The 24,390-nt window shown below is 40.6% G+C and overlaps 3 protein-coding genes, 1 long non-coding RNA gene and 5 other non-coding genes across 10 annotated transcripts in view; 2 read left to right on the top strand and 7 right to left on the bottom strand.

Annotated features, from left to right (window-relative positions):
* Positions 1-24,390, top strand: part of cct7 (chaperonin containing TCP1, subunit 7 (eta)) — a 418,707-nt gene that overhangs the window by 251,754 nt on the left and 142,563 nt on the right. The window lies entirely within an intron of this gene.
* Positions 152-7,452, bottom strand: batf2 (basic leucine zipper ATF-like transcription factor 2). The gene is made up of 3 exons (XM_061710264.1): positions 7,167-7,452; positions 5,308-5,427; positions 152-1,650 (listed from the first exon to the last, which is right to left on the bottom strand). The coding sequence occupies exons 1-3, from the start codon at positions 7,254-7,256 to the stop codon at positions 670-672; spliced, it is 1,191 nt and encodes a 396-aa protein (XP_061566248.1). The 5' UTR covers positions 7,257-7,452; the 3' UTR covers positions 152-669.
* arl2 (ADP-ribosylation factor-like 2) lies at positions 12,443-17,196 on the top strand. The gene is made up of 5 exons (XM_061710369.1): positions 12,443-12,611; positions 12,840-12,950; positions 14,673-14,835; positions 16,715-16,795; positions 16,881-17,196. Exons 1-5 carry the CDS (start codon positions 12,547-12,549, stop codon positions 17,013-17,015), a joined length of 555 nt encoding a protein of 184 aa, XP_061566353.1. The 5' UTR covers positions 12,443-12,546; the 3' UTR covers positions 17,016-17,196.
* Positions 18,323-23,330, bottom strand: LOC133420351 (uncharacterized). Its single transcript, XR_009770601.1, has 16 exons — positions 23,090-23,330; positions 22,489-22,522; positions 22,228-22,255; positions 21,893-21,950; positions 21,675-21,719; positions 21,347-21,384; positions 21,095-21,145; positions 20,851-20,910; positions 20,532-20,576; positions 20,218-20,259; positions 19,945-19,995; positions 19,699-19,758; positions 19,294-19,340; positions 19,046-19,107; positions 18,799-18,854; positions 18,323-18,615 (listed from the first exon to the last, which is right to left on the bottom strand). It is a non-coding gene; the product is annotated as an uncharacterized LOC133420351 (long non-coding RNA).
* Positions 18,689-18,758, bottom strand: LOC133420976 (small nucleolar RNA SNORD31). The gene has a single exon (XR_009770668.1). It is a non-coding gene; the product is annotated as a small nucleolar RNA SNORD31 (small nucleolar RNA).
* On the bottom strand, positions 18,918-18,990 carry LOC133420978 (small nucleolar RNA SNORD31). The gene has a single exon (XR_009770670.1). It is a non-coding gene; the product is annotated as a small nucleolar RNA SNORD31 (small nucleolar RNA).
* On the bottom strand, positions 19,472-19,598 carry LOC133420986 (small nucleolar RNA SNORD22). Its single transcript, XR_009770677.1, has one exon. It is a non-coding gene; the product is annotated as a small nucleolar RNA SNORD22 (small nucleolar RNA).
* Positions 19,828-19,895, bottom strand: LOC133420971 (small nucleolar RNA SNORD30). Its single transcript, XR_009770663.1, has one exon. It is a non-coding gene; the product is annotated as a small nucleolar RNA SNORD30 (small nucleolar RNA).
* Positions 20,980-21,047, bottom strand: LOC133420970 (small nucleolar RNA SNORD30). Its single transcript, XR_009770662.1, has one exon. It is a non-coding gene; the product is annotated as a small nucleolar RNA SNORD30 (small nucleolar RNA).

Raw genomic sequence — 24,390 nt, 5'->3', positions numbered from 1 at the left:
AGTTGAGAGGAACCGAATACTCTAAAGTTACAGAGCTCTGCATGTCGAGTCACTTCTGTGGTGTATATATATATATATATATATATATATATATATATATATATATATATATATATATATATATATATATATATATATACATATATACACACACTATATACTCGCATGCAAATCTGACGCAGCATTTTATTTAGAAAAAGATGCCAAGCTTGCTGCTGGTTTCTATTCATTTATTAAAGGTTTTCCGCACTTGATTTTATTGCACAATTGAAACCAGTTGAAAAAAAAAAACTAAACTGTTGTGGATTGTGTCTGCAGTCAAGCGCAGAGATGTTCGCGGCGATTTCTGAAGCTTTAGTGCCGTGTTTAAAGGTCATCTGTGTGGTTTTTTACCATAAAAGGGAAGCTCTAATTTAAGAGATAAAGAGTAAAATCTAGCCTGTCAGAACATACGATTTAATAAATGACTAAGATTAATTGAAAATACACATAAATATGTCATGCATCACTTTGCTTCAGTGGTGTGCGAGTCAGAAACTACTCAAATATGACAAACTAACATATTTTCCTTCGATGAAGATCTCAGTTGTCTTTGAATCGTTGCAGCGGAAGATTGGAGAGTTAATTAAAACACCCAGGAGAGATAAATTGAACAAGCGTTCTGTAGTGCTAGTCGTTATTAACCCCGCTCAGGATCCAGTCGTGGATTTCCAGGAGCTCGGAGAGGGAAGGGTCTTCTGGGGGGCCGGGAGGAGGAGGAGCAGGGAGCGGAGGTTGCGAGGCAGATCCCTGGAAGCTGCTGGAGGTAGTTTGAGAGATCTTGGGGGGGCTGGGGACGGTGAGCAGGGAGAGCAGGGATCCAGAAGCGGCTGAAACGCTTTCACTGTAACGCCGCTTCAGGGCAAAAGGTGAGGTAAGAGGGGACGGTAAAAGTGCACACGGCTGGTGGGAGCTGGTCAGGTTTCCACTGAAGTTGCATGAATAAGTCAAGGAACTATCTGGTAATACTGTGCTGGTGTTTCCGGCCTGTAGGGGGGAGAAAGAGGCCTCCACGCCGCTTGAAGCGGTGAGGGAAGAATCCAGCTCCATTACAAACGCTGGGCTGGTGAACGAGGAACCGCGCGATGCCGAGGAGCTTTCGTGGACTGTCTGGGCCGGAGCCGGCTTGGCGCAGGCTGGCAGGACATTGGCCGGCCGTGGCGTAATTGGAGGTAGTTCGCTGAACAAAGAGTGAGGACTTGGCTGAGTGGAAAAAGACACAGAATAAGGAATAGTCACTGGACTGGAGACGGGGGAGGAAGAGGAGGCAGCCGGGACTTCAGAGGCTGCGGCTGAAGCCGTTGGAGAAGAAGCCGAAGGTGAACGATGAGCCTTTTCAACGTAGCTGAAGGTCTGAAGACCCCTGCCGGGGTTTGAGGGGGCGGAGCGTGACGGGGAGGGCGAGTTGGAGGCCTGGGGGAGGCTGGAGCCGGCTTGACAGTCGGCTGGAGAAGACGCGGAGAGTTGGGCAGGTGAGCTGGAGCCACAGCTCCTGAGGCGGCAGTGAGGCTTGTGCCGTTCCAGGGCCGTCTCGTAGTGACGCAGCTCCTTCCTCAACGCGGCGATCTCCTTTTGGAAAGCTGCGTTTGACTGCTCCAGACCCTGGAGTTCCTGGGGAGACAGAAGCAAGTCCGTGTCAAGTTTGGCGTGTCATGACTATTCCACCAAACACCACACTGATGGAGGCTGTGCAGCAAGAGCCAAACAACCAACATCATCAAACCTGCCCTTACTTGTGCTGCAATAAAAGACACGTGACTCTGGCACGCTTCTTTAAAAGTTTCCAGGGTGCCGCAATAAAAAGCACAGGATGATGGCTGACCAGAAATGCAGCTCCAAAGGAGAACTGAAATATGCATCTTAATTGGCAGCGTGAAGTGTGAGAGCGTAGGCAGCAGAGACACTCATCAAAAAAGATAACTGCCCGTCTGTCGGACCCAAGTTGAGGTTTAATTTCAAAAATAGATCATAAAATGTGGCTTCAAACTTCAAAATACACTTTAGATCATCTAGGATTTCTTTATTCCTTTAGATTTGTTCCTTTAGAGCTGCAAAGAATAGTTTTTCACTTTCATTATAAAAAGAAAAAAGAAACAAAAAAAGATCACAATTCAAATGGATTCTTATCAAAGTTATAAAGTTTAAGGGGGGTCACAGTTCAAGAAGTCATATAGAGTAGTTGTGTCGTTGTTTCTCGCATCCTTTTAACCCTAAACTGCTGACATAACTTTCAGGTTTTGTTTTTGTACTTTTCTCACATTCTTGGTTTTTACTATTAAAGTGAGAAATGTTTTTTTTTTTTTTTTTTACAGTAACGCTCTCTCAAAGTTCACCTGACAGACGCACGGGGAGCAGAACCGAAAGACACGAGGACAGAAAGTGAAAGTCAGGACAGCCCCCACCAGTAAATCCAAAAGAGACACACGCCCATTCATAAATCTGTTGAAAGTGTATTGATCCTCCCGGCTGTGATGTATGTGGTAATATTGATGACTGTGCGAGGTTGAACAACAGGCTCGGGAGAGTCTGAGTAACTGAGTAACCGTCAGTGGGTTGGAGACTTCAAGCTTGCTGTACTGGTCCTCTCTGTATGAGCCGTCGGGCTAGTTTTACCACCTTACGATAAGCAGCTCACTTATGGGAAAACGTCGTTGGGATATAAGCACGACAGGCTGACAGGCTTCAAATGTTGCTGTAGCAACAAGTTGCAAAGCTCGTTCCATCTGGGAGATATTTATATACCAGAATGAGCCTATATCTTTGAAATGCTATTTAAAACAACTGAAAAATTCCCAACATTCAATTTTTCTTCTTAAAATGTCTAAAATAAAATGTAATCACACCTGATTTATTTTAATATACCTATGAAAAAGCACCACACAACTGTTATATTATATTTATTTCTCAGAAAGTTTGTTTGTCATTGCACTACTACTACTTTTATGTCACTGTATTAGTATTTTTTTATTTCTATTTATTTACTTTTTTTTAATTTTATTGTTATTATTTGTTTTATTTTTTGTTTATTTTTATTTATTTTTTGCTATTCCCAAAGGAAATTTAATGATGATAACCATGGGGGGAGGGATGGGGAGAGGGAGAAAAAAAAAAAAAAAAAAAAAAAGGTATGTTCATCTGTTTTGCTCTGTATTGTTGAAACAATCTGCCAATAAAAACATATATAAAAAAAAAAATAAAGTTTGTTTGTTTGTTTTATATCTTTATCTATAACATCCCCAACAGAAAAGTTAAACTGACATGAGGCTATATCTCTGAAATGCTATTTAAAACAACTGAAAAATTCCCAACATTCAATTTTTCTTCTTAAAATGTCTAAAATAAAATGTAATCACACCTGATTTCTTTTAATATACCTATGAAAAAGCACCACACAACTGTTTTATATTATATTTATTTCCCAGAAAGTTTGTTTGTTTTATATCTTTATCTATAACATCCCCGACAGAAAAGTTAAACTGACATTTAAAATACAGTTTTGTGTCAATCCATGCACAAATGAGAGCCAGTCATGCGTGTGATTCTGCGAGCGCGGCCTCGGATGTCACACTGCATCCAGGCTGATGGAGCGTCGCAGGCCCGGGCGTTCATGTGTAAACACGGGGAGAGGAACTTCAGACACAGACTTGCTACTGGCATTTCCTGTTCTACTTTTCTGCTGCGGCAACTTTCCGTCCCCAGCTTTTTAATTGGGAAATGGAGATGCACGTTTATCTAGTTGAGGAATACGTTTTGACACCACGATGATTTAATCCTGGGAATTTTTCCCACATTAAGAACCAACAGTAAGTCTGTACTTGCCAAGTACAAGTGGGGAAAACGTGCGTGAGAACACACGTCTCTTCCCTGAACGGTTCCTGATGACGACTCTTAAGTCTGCATGAGGCTCAACCCAGAGGTTAGATTGTTGTCACCTGGATCAGATCTGTTCTTGAGGATTCCAACTGTACTTCAGCGGTTTCGTAAGGACGAAAGAACACAAGTACGCACAAGAATGCTTAATGAGGAACGGCCAACGTGTAGCAATACCAGGTCTCAACACATGGGGGGCAGCATGACAGAAAAGAACTGTTTCACAACGCCAAGTACGGCAAATTTGGACTTGGAAAACACAGCTTGGTAGAACGTAGTTTTGAGGACGGGAGAAAAGGGCCATTGGTCCTTTCTGCTGTCGATAGAGGCTAACATGTACTCAAAAATGCACTAGCCTGTCGTCCTCAAAGTGCAGATCTGGAACAAAGTGCTACTAAAAGATGCGCCGAATCATCCCCAGTCATTAGCACGGTATCATTAGTGGCTTTTTCGTTAATGTAATGGACCTATATGCTCCCATGTGGTCAGAAGTGGTATTTATTCATCAGGTGGATTTAAGATGCATAATCAAAATAACAGCCATGTGAGGGAATTAAATAAGAAGATGGTACCAAACAAGCGCACCCTTTTATTTTAAATATGTGTCAGGAAACTACTTCTATATAAAGTTGTTAGGACTTTGACCCCAGCAAGCTTATAAAGGATGTATTTGGGTGTACGATCCAGATGTTACTCATGTTGTAGGACACTGAACACAGCTGCCTTTCAGGGACAAAAAAAGCACGTCCCCTTGTTGTGTGTGTGTGTGTGTGTGTGTGTGTGTGTGTGTGTGTGTGTGTGTGTGTGTGTGTGTGTGTGTGTGTGTGTGTGTGTGTGCAGGTACCTGTGGAATCCACCCCTCGGGGAAAGAAAACAGGCACTGATAAAATAAACATCACTGTCTGCGTGCGTGCGGGTGTGTGTGTGTGTGTGGGTGGGTGTGTGTGTGTGTGTGGGTGTGTGCGTGTGTGTGTGTGGGTGTGTGTAGAGTAGAGCGAAGAGGGAGGGCAGACTGGAGGGAGTGGAAGTCCTTCTCCTAAAGTAGAGTATTTACAAGAAACGGTCGAGAGCATGATACCAGATTACACAACACACACACACACACACACACACACACACACACACACACACACACACACACACACACACACACACACACACACACACACACACACACACACACACACACACACACACACACACACACACACACACACACACACACACACACACACCACACACACACACACACACACACACACACACACACACTTCTCAGATTCTGTGAGAGTGAAAGGGAGACAGAAAGTCAGACTGTCACAGAGAGTACTAGGTATTATTATTATTACTAGGTAGATGGCCGAGACCTCTGTCTTACAAGGACTAAAGTTTTCAAACCTCGTGAAGTTCGTCTGCTCTCTCCGTTTGTTTTCGTCGACTTTTCCTCGCCGCGTCTCGGTTCTTCTCTCGTTTTTTGGTGGATCGAGGTGGCAGCTGTTCATCATCTCTATTCCTGTCCTGGGAAAAAAATGAAAACACAAAACATTTATCCAAAATAATCCCGGATTAATTGCATGAATCCATCAAACTTAAGTGCACTTTGGCACTTCATACTTCATAAGGTCATAACGAGACCAAGCCTCCCCAAGAAAAGACCTGCGGCCTCTCGACTGAGACCCGGGTGAACCCGAGGAACTTGTTCTCGTGCAGCACACCATGTGAACCAAAGTCAAAGGTGACTAGCCGTATGATAAGGCAAAAAAGAAAGTAAAATTAAAGTTTTACTGTCCTTGATGTACCCTTGATGAGGGAAATAAAAACTATTCCACTGCTGTGTTTGAAATTAAAATAAATGAGACGGAGAAAGCTTCATCATAATGACACTGGTGGCTCTGAGGGGAAATGAAAGTCTGTGCACGTTAGTAGCCTGGGTCCGGCGGGCGAGGGCAACCATACTGAACCTCAACCAGACCTGCCAACGGCAAACACAAGACTGAAAGTGATTCACCGTTATCATGTTGGCAGAGACATAAAGTTCAGTACAACCACCACAGTTCAACACCAAGAAACAGACTGACTTCTGAATACAGACCCGAGATCGGTTCTGACTGACCCGCCCAAACATAAGTCCTGTTCCTGTTTTACCAGATTAGATTCAGAACATAAAACTCTAAACTGTGCTTATGTGCATTTTTATTCTTATTTTGAGAGTCTATCGAGCTGGCAGGAAGTTCTTTCTTGGTGTTACTTGGTGTTGCACATACAGTAAGTGATGGTTGGGTGTAAGGCGAAGCGCTCGTGACAGAGCATGACAAGTCACATAGTCTGAAGTCCAAAAAACAAGTTGTTTCTACATAAACTTGGTAGGTTACAAGTAGGTCAAGGATCCAATCCAACTCTCTCCACAAAAAGGCGTTGACACACATAGGTGTAATCCAATTCTTACAAGAGGAGGCATCAGATTTGACACACAACTTGATTTCAAGGAGCCAAAAAGTCAAATAATTCTGAGATAAACAGCTCAGAAAACACATTAATATCTGCATAGGCTGTTTTTATTTTATTTATTTCTGTTTTTTTCTGACACAACATCTGAGACAGACACAGACACTGACACATATTGGAACACCCTTCCAGGTGAGATTCGTGACATCAAAAGAAAGACTGATTTAAACAAAGACTACGAAGAATGTATTTGTTGTCATCATATAGCGTATCTGATTGAGTGAGATCAATACATAAAATTATATATGATTTGTATGTTGTTTTCCTTTATTTCTTATTTGTAATTTTATTTTTATTTTTTTAAATGTACTTCATGAATCGAGATTGTATGTTTTATTGTATTTTATTGTCTGGACCCCAGGAAGACTAGCTTTTGTTTTGGCATCAGCTAATGGGGATCCTTTTAAATAAACAAATAAACCTTATTATAAGAGGCAGTACTTGCTTTGTCACCTTTAAATGACTACTTAATTCTGTTTTGTGTAGTTTGGGGAGGATGCTAGTTGGCAGCTGAGAGGGAAGAGCATAAGGACATCCAAGTTGAACAGATACTGGGAATTTGCAATTACTGAATATGATATACTTCTCAACTAAGAGGGATGGAGCAAAACTAAAACACACACACACAAAAAATAAAAATAAATTAATCATACAGGTGTAGATGCTAAATAATCACTCTTAGCCACAATTGTACATTGAATATCCCAGTAAATATCCTTGACTGGTTGATGGGATGAGGACAGAGGACTTACCAGACCAGAAGAGTTGCTGAGACACTCCTCTGCTGACAGAGACCCGGGGGTGCTGGGCTCGTACCCGGGGTCCATGCATAACAAGTGCATGTCTACCGTCCTGCAGCACCGTCACCCGGTCCGGATCATCCGTGCAGCATCCCGCAGGTGGAGCCGCCTCGGTGCACGTCTAGGTTGCACCCTGTTGAAACCAGTGTCTGCTCCTGGCAGGGAGATCTCTGCTCCCCAGTCTGCGGGCTGCAGAGTAATACTTGCTTGGTGACTTGTTGATGGTGTGTGTGCAGCGCAGACTGAACCTGAGCCGGTTTAAGAGATGGCTTTTGAGCCGCTGGAGGTTTCACTGAGACGATGATGCAACGTCCACTGCTTTCGGTTTCTCTTTATTATAAATAGCGGCGTTGCACGGTAAGACTGCCGCCTTCAAGGGCAGTAGGTTATTTTAAATTCACTGGGATTCATTTTTTAGACAAGGAGATTACTTCAACTAAACTTTTCCACTGGATATTTTACCATCATTCTTTCATTTTAGCGCCATTATATCCTGTTAAAAATCACATCGCTGCGTGTTTCCTTAAGAATCTCTCTGCGAACACGTAGAACTGCTCTGAATGTAACGCTGCAATTTCCGATGGTACCTGAACGCCTCAGTAAGAATGAATGGGGCTCGTTCATGGGCTCGTTTGACCATATTAGGAGCGGGGTCGCTCTTCCTGCATGTGTTGGGAATTTCTGGGAAGCTTTTTCGAGGAAAAAACGATGATCAAACTCCCTGTCAGTAACCAGCAACATTTCCTGGCAGAAAGTTACACAACTTCAGGGCATTAAAAGCACCTTTGCCATAAGAGAATCTGAAAATAACCGAGTCCTAAATTATGCAAAGCTGCTACATTTGTAGTGTTTCGTTAGAGTCATCTTTTATTAAAGGTATTGTGACATCATTTTTAACATGCTTTTAACACTATTAAAAGTCTTGGGCAACATCCCTCAAATGTGTCTAAAAGAGTGTAACAAGAAAAACTTCACTCTAGTAATCTTTTCCTGGCTTTTTATTACAGTGTTTTTTTGCGCCGTGAAAAATGCTTCCTTTCCCCCCTTTCCTGTCAATCATTGCTCCGCTCCTCCTCCAAACCTCCTCCTCCTCCAGCCATACGCTCACAGCGGCGTCGGAGCGACAGGCGAAGCATGCACGGAAAAGCAGCACGGCGAACCACAGCAAACAATCACTGTCCCCTTATCTTAAGTCCAGTCAGTGGCCGCGGGTCTTCTTAGCAGTTTTCCTCCGGTGATTAGAACAAAAGAGGCGTGTTAAGCCTCATTTATGGTTCCGCGTTAAATCGACGCAGAGCCTACGCCGTAGTGTTCAGCGTATGGTGCGCGTCGTCGCGTAACCCTACGCCGTAGGGCCTGCGTCGGTGTAACGCGGAACCATAAATCAGCCTTTATGGTGCGCTGGAGAAGAGAGGAGGCAGGGAGCTGGGTGGAGGGGGCGGTGATTTAGCGGGCCGTTACGTAACGACCCGCCACCAAACCACATGCGTCGTTTTTGCATAGTTATGCGGAAAATCCCAGAAAGCACACAATACACTGAATGTTAAAAGTTCGTTGTTTTTTGGGTGTAATTGATGTCAAGACACCCAACAAAACACAAAAAATCAAGAAAAATGTGTTTTTCATGTCACAATCCCTTTAATGAAGAGTCACATTAAATGTCACATTTTTATTTTATTTATTTATTTATTTATTTTATTCAAGGGCTACATCAAGCTTTCGAAAACGGCAGTTCCACGAATTACCACTAGGGGATCTACTCAAAACTCAATTTAGCAGCAGAAATAAATATATTTAGAGCTTGGTCCAAAACACTGGGATGAATTTTTATGTGCCTAAGCGATTAATATTATGTAAAGCCACCGATGTATCCATAATTACAAATGTGTGCGTAGACTCTCATAGTAATCCTCAAATCCATCAAAACTAACGTCTTTAAGGACCAAGAAATGGAAGTTGGGTCACCTTGATTCAAGGCTTTAGCTATTTATCACTTCTGGCTTTGTCCAGTCTTCTTTTACAGTCTATGGTTTCCATTTAAAGTTATGGTGTGGAAAATACATAACATCTAAGGGTGAAGTTAGAGATAAGATCCAGCTCAGGCGCCAGTCACCTACTATCAAACAACAGGAAGTATTTCATCCACATCCTGAGGCTAAATCACCCGTCCAGGACAAAGTAAGCCACTTTGACATCATTCTGGAGATGCTCATTTGGTGATTTCACATTGGGAAAAGCCAAATTTGCTGCCTTCACACGTCCCAAAATTGTTTCACTTCTGTGTGTTTTCCTGTCTGAAGAAGCTGATTTAAGACAAATCATATTGTCAGGTCAAGTTTATTTCCATGGCAGATTTAAAACAACCTCATAAACCCCCCAAACCAACAATACCAATAAGCTGATATGCCTAATAATGTAAAATAAATGCATATAAACAGAGCAAGCAACAATATCTATTGATATTCCACCTTGACCTTCACAGCTCCCTAAAAGAATTATAACAGCAATTTTAAAAGTCTCTGCATTTGAGAAGTAATTACAATGTTTTTTTTCTGGTTTATAAAGCTATGAATGCTCTTGGCACACCCAGTTTTATCAGATGCTGAATCCTTTGAAGGGTTGTAGGATAAAACCCTTCAGAACCCTCTGGTCCACAGGAGGAGGCCTTCTATTTTTATCCAAAGTGAGAACTAAAACCCACGCTGAGGCATCCTTTTCTCATCACAGCTGAGGAACCGCCTTACAGATGAACTGAGCAGAGACGCTTCGTGCTTTCAAGGTTGAATTTGAATTGAAATCTTTATTTTGAGCATAAAATAATTATAAAAACAAAAAACAATTACCCAAAACATCAGAAAAAGAATACAAATAAACAGTCATTAAACAAAACCAAAAAGAAATAATTAATGCCCGAAAGGGAGTAAGAGGAAGTAAAAACTTGAGGTCCTACCCCTAGTTTCTATTTCAATTTTACTCGAATACAAAATAAAAATAAAAAAATTTAACAGCAAGCTTTACTTATAAATATATAAATATACCTATTATTACATTATAAAAATATTACAGCACTTCATTACAATATTATACCTGAGCATTATAAATATAAATAAACCTGAGCATTATAAATAAATGATATACCATAACTATATATATATATATATATATATATATATATATATATATATTATCATAAACAATATACAGAATGATATATTATTTATAATTGCTCTGGTATATCATTTATTTATAATGTATTATAAGTATTATAAATATTATACCATCATTACTATTCCATATACATATAGAATCCCAGTCCCTATATACTTCAATACCAGAAATTACTATACACTAATACAGCGTATATTGCCTTTCCCAGATAATTATTATATATTAATACTAACTATGATTATATATATTCCTAGTTCTTGAATTTCATTAGGTAATTTAGGTCCAATATTTACAAAATAATCATTAAATCTATTAGCTACCTCATTCATATTGTTTATAATTGTATCGTTTTCTATAAAATATTGTGGATAGTTCATATGTCTAGTTTTATTTCTAATTAAGGTTAAATTTCAAGAGCTACCTTTTTGGTTTAGCTTTTAATTGACTTATTAGTAAGTTGTTTCCTTGGAGATCCATTCATCCTCTGCATGATTGGTTGGTAACTCTTTCCTAGTGCCTGATCACCTTCAGGATCTGTAAAGGGTGTTGCAGTAGTTTTGGGGAGTTCTTGTAATGGTGATCTGGCTCCTTCCACCGCCACGCCCTGGACCTCTGCAGCCTCCTCATATCAATCTTACTGTTGGAGGCTCTGGACTTTTGAGAGCCGAGTTGAGCCCCAGTTCAAGGTCATGTGCAAAAGGGAGTCCACTTCCTCACTTGTGCACAAAAGGAAGTTGCTGGCGAAGGGAAAATGATTGGAGCTTAAAACAGCTCATTTGCAAGCTCTTTCCTTCCTCTTCCTAGAGTGCCATTTGGACTGGCCATGTGGGGTCAAGAGCGTTGGTCTTTCTAAGGATGTTGCAAAGGTCAACGAGTACTTATATAAACACTTATAAGAGCTTTTCTTTATACGTCATGATATATTATGCAGTTGTGTTCCCGTGTTTATTGTTATGCCCTGGCCCTCCTTCACTTTGCAAGTCCTGCCTGTCTTACAGAGAGAGGGGCGGCTGGCACACGAGGAATTGTAAAGCTTTTGAGCAGAAGAATGAATGAGACCCTCTTTGTTTTTGTTTTTATTTCACAAAAATATAAATGTTAATGAGTCTCTTTATAGGGTGAAAGACATACCTTTTGGTCTCAGTTTCCACCCAGTGAGGAATTCGCATAACTGAGTTTGATGAGATGTCACTGAAATTTTGTAGTCTGAAAATTAAATTGTATAATAAATACATGATAAAGCACCAACACATTAGTTTCATAGTTTCCTTTTAGAAACAGAAGTACTTGATTTGGCTTCCAGTGAGTCAAAGGATAGAGTTTAAAATCTTACTGCTGGTCTACAAAGCACTGAATGGTCTTGGACCAAAATACATGCTTGATCTGTTAGTTCCTATGAAGCTCCCAGACCCCTGAGGTTCATCTGGATCTGGTTTGTTGTGGTTCCCAAGAACCAGAACCAAGCAAGGTGAGGCAGCGTTCAGTTATTCTGCTCCTCACCGGTGGAACAAACTTCCTGTAGACCTGAGGTCTGCTCCAACTGTAGATCCTTTAAATCAGGCCTAAAAACATTACTGTTTACTGAAGCGTACTCCTAAATTAAATACTTAACTGCTGTACTCTACTGCCCTTACTTTTTAACAACTTGTGCTTTTTATTATTTTACCTCTTTTCTTATCATTTTCTTTGTTATTTACTGTTTAATTGTGTCTTGCCGCTTTTAATGTTGATGTAAAGGACTTTGAATTACCTTGTGATGAATTGTGCTATACAAATAAACTTGCCTTGCCTTGATCCCAGTGTAAGATTTTCAAGCAAAACCTCCCCATAGGGTTAAGTGGTAGAGTCAAACATGCAGTTCCCTCTCCGGTCACACGGGGGAGCTAAAACTCATACACACCGTCAGCTCGTCACACAGCCACAGCTTGAAATACCAACTGACCAATCAGGAGGCTTTAAACAGCCCCCAAGCTGAAACAGCCAATCACCGCCGTCTCTACATAAACATTAACCAATCAGTGACCACGAGGGGCGGGAGTGATATTGCAGTTTCTTCCTGGTTCTCGACGCAGCACATGAAAGAGAACATCTTCCACATAATATCACGCATTTGTATTTGTATTTGTATTTGTAGAGTATATTAATTAATTTCGTAAGCAGCACGATGGGTTTGCTGACAATTTTGAAGAAGATGAAGCAGAAGGAGCGCGAGATGCGGCTGCTGATGTTGTATCCTTTCTGTGCTTAGCAGCAAATGAGAAACGGTTTATAAATTAACTTAAATAAAATAAAAAAAACTCAACGGATTGACTTTAAACGCCTATTTATAATAAGGTTTTGCTACCGATGTGCATTTAATCGGTTGTGAAGTTACCGTGGGGGCAGTTTGTGACAACCTTTAAGTCACGTGGATTAACTTTCATGTATGTGGTGATTTCTTTGACCTGTCGTGTGCAGAGGTCTGGACAACGCGGGGAAAACGACCATCCTGAAGAAGTTCAACGGGGAAGACGTGAGCACCATCTCCCCCACGCTGGGCTTCAACATCAAAACACTGGAGCACCGAGGGTAGGGCAAGCTGCTGCGCATGCGCAGTGAAGATCTCTTAACTGTCTCTTCACCTGTCTAATGATCATCAGAATCAGGTTTATTGGCCAAGTCAGGTCAAACAAGACAGGGAATTGGACTCCGGTTATTTTCGCTCACTGTACAGTAAACAGACAAATGACAGCTCTTATTAACATGTATACACTTTTTTTAAAGTGAAAGGTGCAGCAGTATGAGGTAGACATAATAATAATAATAATAATAATAATAATAATAATATATTTTATTTATAGAGCACTTTAATTCAGGGAATCTCAGAGTGCTTACAAGATTAAAACGAGGTTAAAACAAAACACTTTACAGTTTTTGCTTATGTTGGGCTGAAAGGCTACTATGACTAAGTGGGTGGGAGAAGAACCTCCCTCAACACATTTGTGGAAGTCGTTGATACCGGACTATATTTCTCTGGAAAGACTGAGATTTGGAATTAGTGGTCAGAGGTGCTGGAGTACCTGGGAACTGCCTGAAATGTTGGATTCACTGAGGACTTTAGGAATCATTGCTGTGTCTGTACTCTGGATCTGCTACATATTTCAAATTATTTGTATATATACTGCACTGGGCATGTATAATTTAAAAAATGTATAATAAAAAGAATGTTCCAGAAAAAAAACCCAAGTTAAAACAAGTACAGGAAAAGGTCAGTATCACTAGAATGTAAGAAGAAGATGATCAGCAGCTGCTGTGGGTCTGCAGCCATTTTGGAGAGAATGTGTTTTTGTTTAGATGTCTTTTTTTGGTGAAATAAACAGCGAGTTGGTATGCACCTGACCTCTGCCTCAAGCCTCCTATTGTCTTAAGTCCAGCCGTTACACGGCCATCCTAACAAGGACTAATGGCACTTTTCCACTAGTACCTACTCGGCTCGACTTAACTCGGCCTGGTTTCTTTTCCACTACAATTCAGCACCTGGAGCAGAAGTAGGAGGTTGGAGCGAAGCTGCTGTGACGTATTTGATTGTGTGACACAAACGAAGAAGACAACACTAAAGATGTAGAACCTGGAGGAGATGATATATGTGCTGCTGGGTCTGTGGCTTGTGTTTGATATCAAGTGAAAAAATGAAATGAAACTGAAGCTTCAAGCGGCAACGCTTTTAAAACATTTTTTAGTTTGTCTCGGCGCTGCTGAAAAGTTTGTTGGTAGCCGCGAGCAGCTATGAAGAGACAGAGCTCCTGGTGGATCTGGTCGTTCCTTATCGCCCGTCTAATTCTCTCCTCAGCACCAGGTTTATGAACATCTGCACCTCAGAGTTGGATCATCAAACAGACTTTTGCGCTGCCATTGCCTGTCGAAAATAAAATGAACAAGAAGCCGCTGTCAGAGTCTCTCTTTCACTGATGTCACATCTTGACTCAGACGTCTGACTCCAACCCCCCGACCAATCGTTGGCCTGTAGTGTGATGTCAGATACCGCCCAACTCAACCGCTTAGAACCTCGGCAGAGTGGTTACAGAAAAATGATCTACTCGGCACATTAGACCCCTAGTGGGAAACCGCTGTGCCGAGTAGGTACTAGTGGAAAAGTGACATAACTGTGCCGAGTAGATGTGTCACCCTTGGACGAAGAATTATATGCAACTTACCTGTTTTTTTTTTCTCTCCAGGAGAAAGACTGAAAATGAACAGTCTTCGATTCCCAACCTAACCCAAGTATCCCCTTGTTCTCTCTGATTTTTACAGTTTTAAATTGAATATTTGGGATGTAGGTGGTCAGAGGTCTCTGCGCTCTTACTGGAGGAACTATTTCGAGAGCACAGACGGGTTGGTATGGGTGGTGGACAGCGCAGACAGACTCAGACTGGAGGACTGCAGGCAGGAGCTCAGCTCGCTGCTGCTTGAGGAGGTATACAACACTTATGCTTCTTTTCTTTATTTTCTAAAAAAATCCACAAGTATAATAGGTCCATATATACAGGTAAAAGCCAGTAAATTAGAATATTTTGAAAAACTTGATTTTTTTCAGTAATTGCAGTCAAAAGGTGTAACTTGTACATTATATGTATTCATTGCACTCAGACTGATGCATTCAAATGTTTATTTCATTTAATTGTGATGATTTGAAGTGGCAACAAATGAAAATCCAAAATTCCGTGTGTCACAAAATTAGAATATTACTTAAGGCAAATACAAAAAAGGGATTTTTAGAAATGTTGGCCAACTGAAAAGTATGAAAATGAAAAATATGAGCATGTACAATACTCAATACTTGGTTGGAGCTCCTTTTGCCTCAATTACTGCATTAATGCGGCGTGGCATGGAGTCGATGAGTTTCTGGCACTGCTCAGGTGTTATGAGAGCCCAGGTTGCTCTGATAGTGGCCTTCAACTCTTCTGCGTTTTTGGGTCTGGCATTCTGCATCTTCCTTTTCACAATACCCCACAGATTTTCTATGGGGCTAAGGTCAGGGGAGTTGGCTGGCCAATTTAGAACAGAAATACCATGGTCCGTAAACCAGGCACGGGTAGATTTTGCGCTGTGTGCAGGCGCCAAGTCCTGTTGGAACTTGAAATCTCCATCTCCATAGAGCAGGTCAGCAGCAGGAAGCATGAAGTGCTCTAAAACTTGCTGGTAGACTGCTGCGTTGACCCTGGATCTCAGGAAACAGAGTGGACCGACACCAGCAGATGACATGGCACCCCAAACCATCACTGATGGTGGAAACTTTACACTAGACTTCAGGCAACGTGGATCCTGTGCCTCTCCTGCCGTCCTCCAGACTCTGGGACCTCGATTTCCAAAGGAAATGCAAAATTTGCTTTTGTCAGAAAACATGACTTTGGACCACTCAGCAGCAGTCCAGCTCTTTTTTTCTTTAGCCCAGGTGAGACGCTTTTCGCGCTGTTTCTTGGTCAACAGTGGCTTGACACGAGGTATGCGGCAGTTGAAACCCGTGTCTTTCAAGCGTCTCTTGGTGGTGGATCTTGAAGCACTGACTCCAGCAGCTGTCCACTCCTTGTGAATCTCCCCCACATTTATGAATGGGGTTTTTTTCACAATTTTGACCAGGGCACAGTGATCCCTATCGCTTGTACACTTTTTCTTACCACAGTTTTTCCTTCCCTTTGCCTCTCCATTAATGTGTTTGGACACAGAGCTCTGAGAACAGCCAGCCTCTTCAGCAATAACCTTTTGTGTCTTGCCCTCCTTGTGCAATGTGTCGATGGTCGCCTTTTGGACAGCTGTCAAATCTGAAGTCTTCCCCATGTTTGTGTAGGCTTCAGAACTGGACTGAGAGACCATTTAAAGCCCTTTGAAGGGTGTTTTGAGGCACCAGGTGTCTTCAAAATGTAACCCTTACACAATATTCTAATTTTGTGACACACGGAATTTTGGATTTTCATTTATTGCCACTTCTAATCATCAAAATTAAATTAAATAAACATTTGAATGCATCAGTCTGTGTGCAATGAATACATATAATGTACAAGTTACACCTTTTGACTGCAATTACTGAAATAAATCAAGTTTTTCAAAATATTCTAATTTACTGGCTTTTACCTGTGTGTGTATATATATATATATATATATATATATATATATATATATATATATATATACATATAAACTTTTGGTCTGTACTGTGTGTATATATATTTTGGTTAGTTTTACTTGACCAGTTATTTCTCATGTAATTAATGTGAGGTTAGATATTTCTTTGTCAAATTGTGAAAAGCACATGTGTTGGTGAATACCATGCACATGCATACTTGTCCTCCCTGCAGAGGTTAGCTGGTGCAACGCTGCTGGTGTTTGCCAACAAACAGGATTTACCAGGAGCGTTGTCCAAAGAAGCCATCAAAGAGGTGCGCCCAACAACCACATTGAGTTCTTATTGCAATTCAGTACCATCTTAAAATTTTGATTTGAATATTTTGAACTCTCCTGCAGGCCCTGGCCCTGGATGAGATCAAGAACCACCACTGGTGCATCATGGGTTGCAGTGCAATTACAGGAGAAAACTTGCTATCAGGAATAGACTGGATGCTGGATGATATTGCTGCGAGGATATTCACCGCCGACTGAGTGCTTTTGATCGCTGGCCAAGCCCTCTGGTTCAGAAAACTGACACTGTAGAGGACCGGTTACATCAATGTTTTTTTTAATTTTTTTTTTTTCAAGTTTGTGCAATGTGGCTTGACCGAATGAACTGTGGTCCTCAGGCTTTTGTGTATTTTTTTCTGCCAATAAATGTAGCTGTCGATACAATCTGGGATTACATTTTTATAAATACTCAATCTGATTTTGGCCAATGCAGTAACAGTGTGTCCACCATGTTACACTGAGACTTTAATGTGCATCTGCCAGATTTGTTTCAATACTAAATCATGATTAGCTGTCACAAACCTAATAGCCAAAAGGGACAAAGGGGATTTGTTTCCAGATCTACACATGGACAAAGTGACTTAAATCATTCAGTAACATCTTTATCCATATATTTTGAGCAGTGGGACAAATGAAAGCATATACATCTTGGAGCATCAAAACCACATGCTAGTCACGCTGTATGTGCTAAAAACATTAAGAAAAAAATCCAAGTGGTCATCTGGTTTTTCCAGCACCATGCATTAATGCTCTATCAGATGGATACTTAAACGAGATGTTAATTTAGTTATATTGCAGTTTGCAATGCAAGCGCATATTGCTAATTTAGTAGAGGGGACAAAAACGGTTAAAAGGGAACACTTAAACACAATGTAACTCAACCGCACTTCTCTGAAATCGAACTCTACTTAAGATGCAACTGATTCACATGCTGTTTTGCAAATGGAAATCATAGGCAATTAGGACATCCCAAATAAGTGGTTCTGCAGGAGGTGACCACAGACCAAGATCTGCAACTCGGCCAGTGGCGCTTTGTGCTATTCACTCGTGTGGGGGGCTCATTTCCCATACCTGAAATCCACGTCTCCATCACCCAGCATCATGTTGGACCAGATTGCCCAGGAGATCCCTCAAGAGACTATCAGTAACATTCTCAGGCACATGGAGGCCACACCCGAGCCCCATCTTGACAGATTTTAATGATTAAAAGCAGTTATTGTAGTTTTGGGTGTAGCTCCAAATTTAGACCAAGGGTTGCTGAAATTGATTTTGTCAACTATGTTGACATTTTATTCAGATCTGAGATGTCTTTTTTTTGGCGTATTACTCCCACCAGTGTTTATCAGAAAATTGGGTAGACACCTTCAAGCTTTCACATTTCTCTTAAAGATCCACAATTGCATCTAAATTGGTAAACATTCCAGGACAAAATTGTGCACGAGGCAGATGAGCATTTTTATTTGAAATAGACAATTTATGCAATTATAACTCAAGACAATGTCTTCATACCTTTAAAAGGCCAAAACATGGTGATTCTCTTGTCCCAAAAAAAAAAAAATATATATATTTTTGGATATACACAAAAAGATGATAAACAGTTCCGACACTTGGCAAGACTTCCTGCTCCATCAGCACACAGCTGTTCCCCTCGCATGAGGTGCTAAGTGTCAGACTGGGTCCACAGAAGGTGAAACACCAGCTGAGAAATACATCTTCTGATTGACGTGGTCATCATTACCAGAAGCCCAATCCCAACATCGCCGTTCCAACAGCCCAGCGAAGCCAAGTGATGCATCGGTTCCTGAAGGAGGGGAAGAAGAAAGGTTAGCAACTATTCAGTTTTAGAAAAATAAACTCAATATAGTTAGAAACTTGTTATCAGTGGATACCAATCAGTCATGAATTCTCAGACTGGGGCGGTAAGACAGAATCATCATTACTAAGTTGATAAAAGTGGTAGTTAAATATACATAAACATCTTTACCTGTATCACAGTCCAGGTTTCCACAGAAGTTTCAATCCCCACTCAGAACCGGCAACCTGCAATGAGCGAGAGGGTCAACAACCTTGTTTGAGTGACTGATATTACGGTAATATATGCAAGCAGGATCAGAGAGGATACCAATCAGTCATGAATTCTCAGACTGGGGCGGTAAAACAGAAACATCATTTCTAAGAGTTTAAAGGTGGTATTTAATGTATGTTAACATCTTCTAGCTCAAGATACTCACTCATTTGCAGCTCAGTCCAAATGTCCAGAGAAGCTTCAACCACCACTCTCAGAACCAGGAACCTGCAATGAGCGAGAGGGTCAACAACCTTGTTTGAGTGACTGATATTACTCCACAAAGTTTAAAATGAATGCAAGAGGGATCAGGAGGATACCAATCAGTCATGAATTCTCAGACTGGGGCGGTATAAGACAGAATAATCATTTCTCCTCAATTGTTAATTGAAACAGCATTAATCTGGTACCAACCTTGTCGAGACACCGTGTCCACATCACGACCTGAGAGGCAGCCCCTGCTGAAGAGCAGACAAGGAACAGATCAGTTATGTAGGTCTGCATGATGCATCCTATCAAAACACCCCCAAGGTGCATCCTAAAAGATAATACCCCGATCTGGCAATAAGTTAATAAAATTCACATCCATGTTGCCATTCAGACTGTTGGTAACCCCAACGGGCCATCCCCTTGTTGCCATGGTAACACCAGTGGGTTCACCTTTTCAGGGTCTAGCGTTAACACATGGCGTAAGACGTGTGCGGGTATCATCATAAAGGAAACTGGATGTGTGACGTCTGGCTTTTATTCATGTTTACAAACTACCCTGCCATCGTCCCAAGCCCCGTCAACACAGAATTGTCGTTCATAATGACTTACCGGGACAAACACCAGCATCTTTGCAAGGATGGACATGTTGACCCAAGAGACAGCAACAGCCTGTAACAAACAATATAATTTAGTCCACGTGAAGTTACGTTCAACACTTGCGGCCAACAGGCCGACCACTGATGTCAGATATTCCGTTTCTCAACAGTTGTTCAGACGAACGAGATTCCAAGTGACTCATCATTTTCAAAAAGGTCTGTAGATTAACGCCTGCCTGCAGGTGACATGACGTCTTACCTTCTGCTGGAACCCCCTCCCTCCATCATGGCACTCAAGCTGTCAAGTCACCTGGAAGGAAGACAAGGATTTCCCAATTAAAAATGTCACATTTCCTGACCTCAATACTGATCAATGCCAAAAAGGACAGTTCTACAAGTTAATGCAGTTGCTCAGATGTTTGTGTCATTTCACATCGGTTCAAAGTGAGCTAAGTTTAATCATCATTGACTGCATTAAAAAGGGGGATTTCATAATGGAGCACTTTAGCAGAATAGAGGATCATCATCTTACCATGATGTTTTCAGGAAGGGTGCTTCCTCCCAAATGCAGAAGCTGCAGGAGAAGAGATCATGTCAATGCAAGTTCTGTTACTAATCCACTTTTTAAAAAAAGTGGGTGTATGTTTGATCAGGGCTTTGGTGAAAAACTGGCATGTGACATCAGTCATCCAGGTGTTTGATGGGGTCTTGCCCCATGTCATCCTTTCAAACATTATGCCTTCCACACTATTCCAACTATGAGATTGTTACTGGTGATCAATAGGAAGAGTCTAACAAAGTGTGGAAAAGGCACTTTATAGATATAAAACAGGTGGAAACACTTACAGATTAATGTGGCACCGGTGCCCACTGTGACAGCAAATTTTCCACCTAATAAAGAAACCCCAGTCAATACATGCATAAAGACTGAACAGTTTAACAAACATTTGTTCAAGTTATGGTAATCAGATTAAAGTGTGGCATCACAGTGATCAGGCATATGCTTGTCAATGTTAAATCATCATATTAATAAACTACACCAAGGTCCAACAATAAGTGTAGAAAAGGCATTTGATAGCAGTCTGTGGCTTTTATTCATGTTTACAAACTACCCTGCCATCGTCCCAAGCCTCGTCACAGAATTGTGTCGTTCATAATGACTTACCTGGACAAACACCAGCATCTTTGCAAGGATGGCCATGTTGACCCAAGAGACAGCAACAGCCTGTAACAAACAATACCATTTAGTCCACGTGAAGTTACGTTCAACACTTGCGGCCAACAGGCCGACCACTGATGTCAGATATTCCGTTTCTCAACAGTTGTTCAGACGAACGAGATTCCAAGTGACTCATCATTTTCAAAAGGTCTGTAGATGAACGTCGCCTGCAGGTGACATGACGTCTTACCTTCAGCTGGAACCCCCTCCCTCCATCATGGCACTCGAGCCGTCAAGTCATCTGGAAGGAAGACAAGGATTTCCCAATTATGCGACATTAGTATTTAAAAATGTCAAAGAGGCAGTTCTATAAGTTAATGCAGTTGCTCAGATGTTTGTGTCATTTCACATCGGTTCAAAGTGAGCTAAGTTTAATCATCATTGACTGCATTAAAAAGGGTGATTTCTTAATGGAGCACTTTAGCAGAATGGAGGATCTTACCAGGATATCTGAAGGGTGCTTCCTCCCAAATGCAGAAGCTGCAGGAGAAGAGATCATGTCAATGCAAATGCTGTTACTAATCCACTTAAAAAAAAAAAATAAAATATAGATTTGCATGTTTGATCAGGGCTTTGGTGAAAAACTGGCATGTGACATTAGTCATCCAGGTGTTTGATGGGGTCTTGCCCCATGTCATCCTTTCAAACATTAAGCCGTCCACGCTATTCCAACTATGAGCTCGTTACTGGTGATCAATAGGAAGAGTCTAACAATAATTAAGTGTGGAAAGGGCACTTTATAGATATTACAAACGGGTGGAAACACTTACAGATTAATGTGGCACCGGTGCCCACGGTGACAGCAAAGTTTCCACCTAATAAAGAAACCCCAGTCAATACATGCATAAAAACTGAACACTTTAGTGAAAATTTGTTATGGTAATCAGATAAAGGTTGGCATCACAATGATCAGGCATATGCTTGTCAATGTTAAATCATCATGTTAACAAAATACACCATTTTATTCTTTCTATTTAGGTAAACTCACATTTGCACTTCCCAGCTCCTTTGAGTAATAGAGCCTGGACAGTTGAGTAAAGGCCATCCTTACAAAACAAGAACAAAAGAGGTTAACCATAAGCCATGCTGCCCCCCCCAAAAAATGTAAAAAAATATATATAAAATTTGGCTATTCAGATTTCTGTTAAGAGCCAATATGCTACTCAGTATCTGGTAAAGGAGTTTCTTCAAAGGCAGATTCAGTAAGAGAGAGTTCAGACTCATCACTGCAGCACACCGAGCTCAAGAGCCAGCGAGATAGTTCAGGCTTTTCAATACGAGTTGCAAAAGAGCTCAGTAGGCCAAGACAGACAAAATATTCACCTTATGAAGGAAGTGCCACCCTTCTGACCTGTACAAGACAAACAATAAGACTTGTGAGTATTTAAAACAGAACCTAAAAAAAAAAATAGCTTTATACTATTTCATGCTACTCAGAAAAGTTAATTAAGTGTCATCTTTTTGTTTCAGTGAGAGAGTTCAAGTGTAACATCACAGTAGCATGAGGCTGCATCATGCCATCCATTTCATTATTACTCAATTCTTTTTATATTAAAAATACAGATATGGTGCATATGTATTTACCTTTGCAGATGTCAGTCATTTCCTCTTTGTGGACCTGGAAAGTAAATGCAAAACCTTTCATTAGCATGCTGTAGTTAGCAGTCACTGCACATGTGGCCACGTGACCTCAACGTGCTGGACAGACCACTAAGGAGTCAACTTAAGATTTACTGAATAATTTAATTAAAACAGCCGTCTCCCATCAGAATAATAAAAGTGCAATCACAGTAATTCAGTACAGGTCTGTGAAAGTATCATCATTGAGAGACGACGTTTGCAAGCAGCTAGCTGAAATGCAATTGGAAAGAAAAGTAGAATAAACGTCCTAATTATCGCTCAATACTACAAGAAATATTTAATACATGCAGTTTTGTTCCTGTGTGCATGGATATTGAAATAAAACTAGCAGGATTTAATAGCAGATGGCTGATGATTATTTACAGCAGTTCAGTGCTTTGCCGTTTCAGAGCTCATGAAGCTGCTAATATAAACAAAAATGAGTGTGCAAAAAATATAAATACATAACTCTACTGCAGGTTAAACGCAGTTTTGAAGATCGTATGTGTACCACAAAATAGATTAAAAGAGCCAAAGAAAACCACCGTATGTGGAGCCAACTCACCTCAGACAGATGCTGATGTTGTATCCTTTCTGTGACTGTGCAGCTTAGCAGCAAATGAGAAACGGTTTATAACTTGACTTACTTTAAAAAAAAAAAAAAGCCTCAACGGATTGACTTTAAAGGTTAACAAATGTATTTATAATAAGGTTTTGCTTCCGATGTGCATTTAATCGGTTGTGAAGCTACTGTAGCATATATTTGGCTGTAACTACTGTAATAAAATGCAGCAAACAGCTAGAGATCAGCCCCCATTCATCAACAATGAGAGCGTCTGCTTCCTGTAAATAGCAGAGCGGCTCAGCTGATTGGCTGCACGCTAGTCACATGACGTCACACATTGATGGGGTCTGAATGAGCTTGAAATTAGTTTATTTTACAAATAACTGCTCATTCAGCACCTGGGTTACATTACAGTGGGGGCAGTTTGTGACAACCTTTAAATCACGTGGATTAACTTTCAGGTATGTGGTGATTTCTTTGACCTGTCCTGTGCAGAGGTTTATAGGAGAGGAAATTATAGCTACTGTTGAAAATGAGATGAAACTTGTAAAGAAATGGTTTGATGTAAATAAGTTATCTTTAAATATAAGTAAAACAAAGTTTATGATTTCTGGGAACCGTAAAATAGATAAGGTAGTTAAATTGAGAATAGAAGATACAGAAATAGAAAGGGTGTTTGAGACAAAATTTTTAGGTGTCATCATGGACCATGCATATTAATCATGTCAAATCTAAATTAGCTAAATCGATAGCCATATTATACAAGGTAAAAGATATGTTGAACCAGCGTGCTTTATATATTTTGTATTGTACTATGTTTATTCCCTACATTACATACTGTTTAGAAATATGGGGGAGTGCATATTTTACCCATACTAAACCGATCTTTATTCTCTCAAAAAAGAGCGGTAAGGATTATCACAAAATCAAGTTATAGAGAACCATCAAATGAATTATTTATTAAATTAAGGGGCATTTAAATTCATGGATTTAGTGGAATACAAAATAGCATTGATAATGTACAAAGTGTTCAACAGATTGTTAACTAGTAAAATTGTAAGCATGTTTAAAATAAGAGTAAGTAGATATGAGCTTCGAGGGAAACGTATGATTGAAAAACCAAAGTCTAGGACTAAAATTAAAGATCAATGTATTACTGTAAGGGGTGTATATACTGTATATGGAATGCACTTGATGAAAAATTGAAGATGTGCCAGTCGATTCATGCATTCAAACGTTTGTTTAAGTATAATGTGTTTGAAAAATATGAGGGATCCAGTAGATGATACTATTACGGAATT

Source organism: Cololabis saira, chromosome 20 (genome assembly GCF_033807715.1).
Source record: "Cololabis saira isolate AMF1-May2022 chromosome 20, fColSai1.1, whole genome shotgun sequence".
In the NCBI taxonomy this organism is placed as follows: Eukaryota; Metazoa; Chordata; class Actinopteri; order Beloniformes; family Belonidae; genus Cololabis; species Cololabis saira.
The sequence above is the reverse complement of the archived record's forward strand: the minus strand, read 5'-3'. Positions and strand labels throughout refer to the sequence as shown.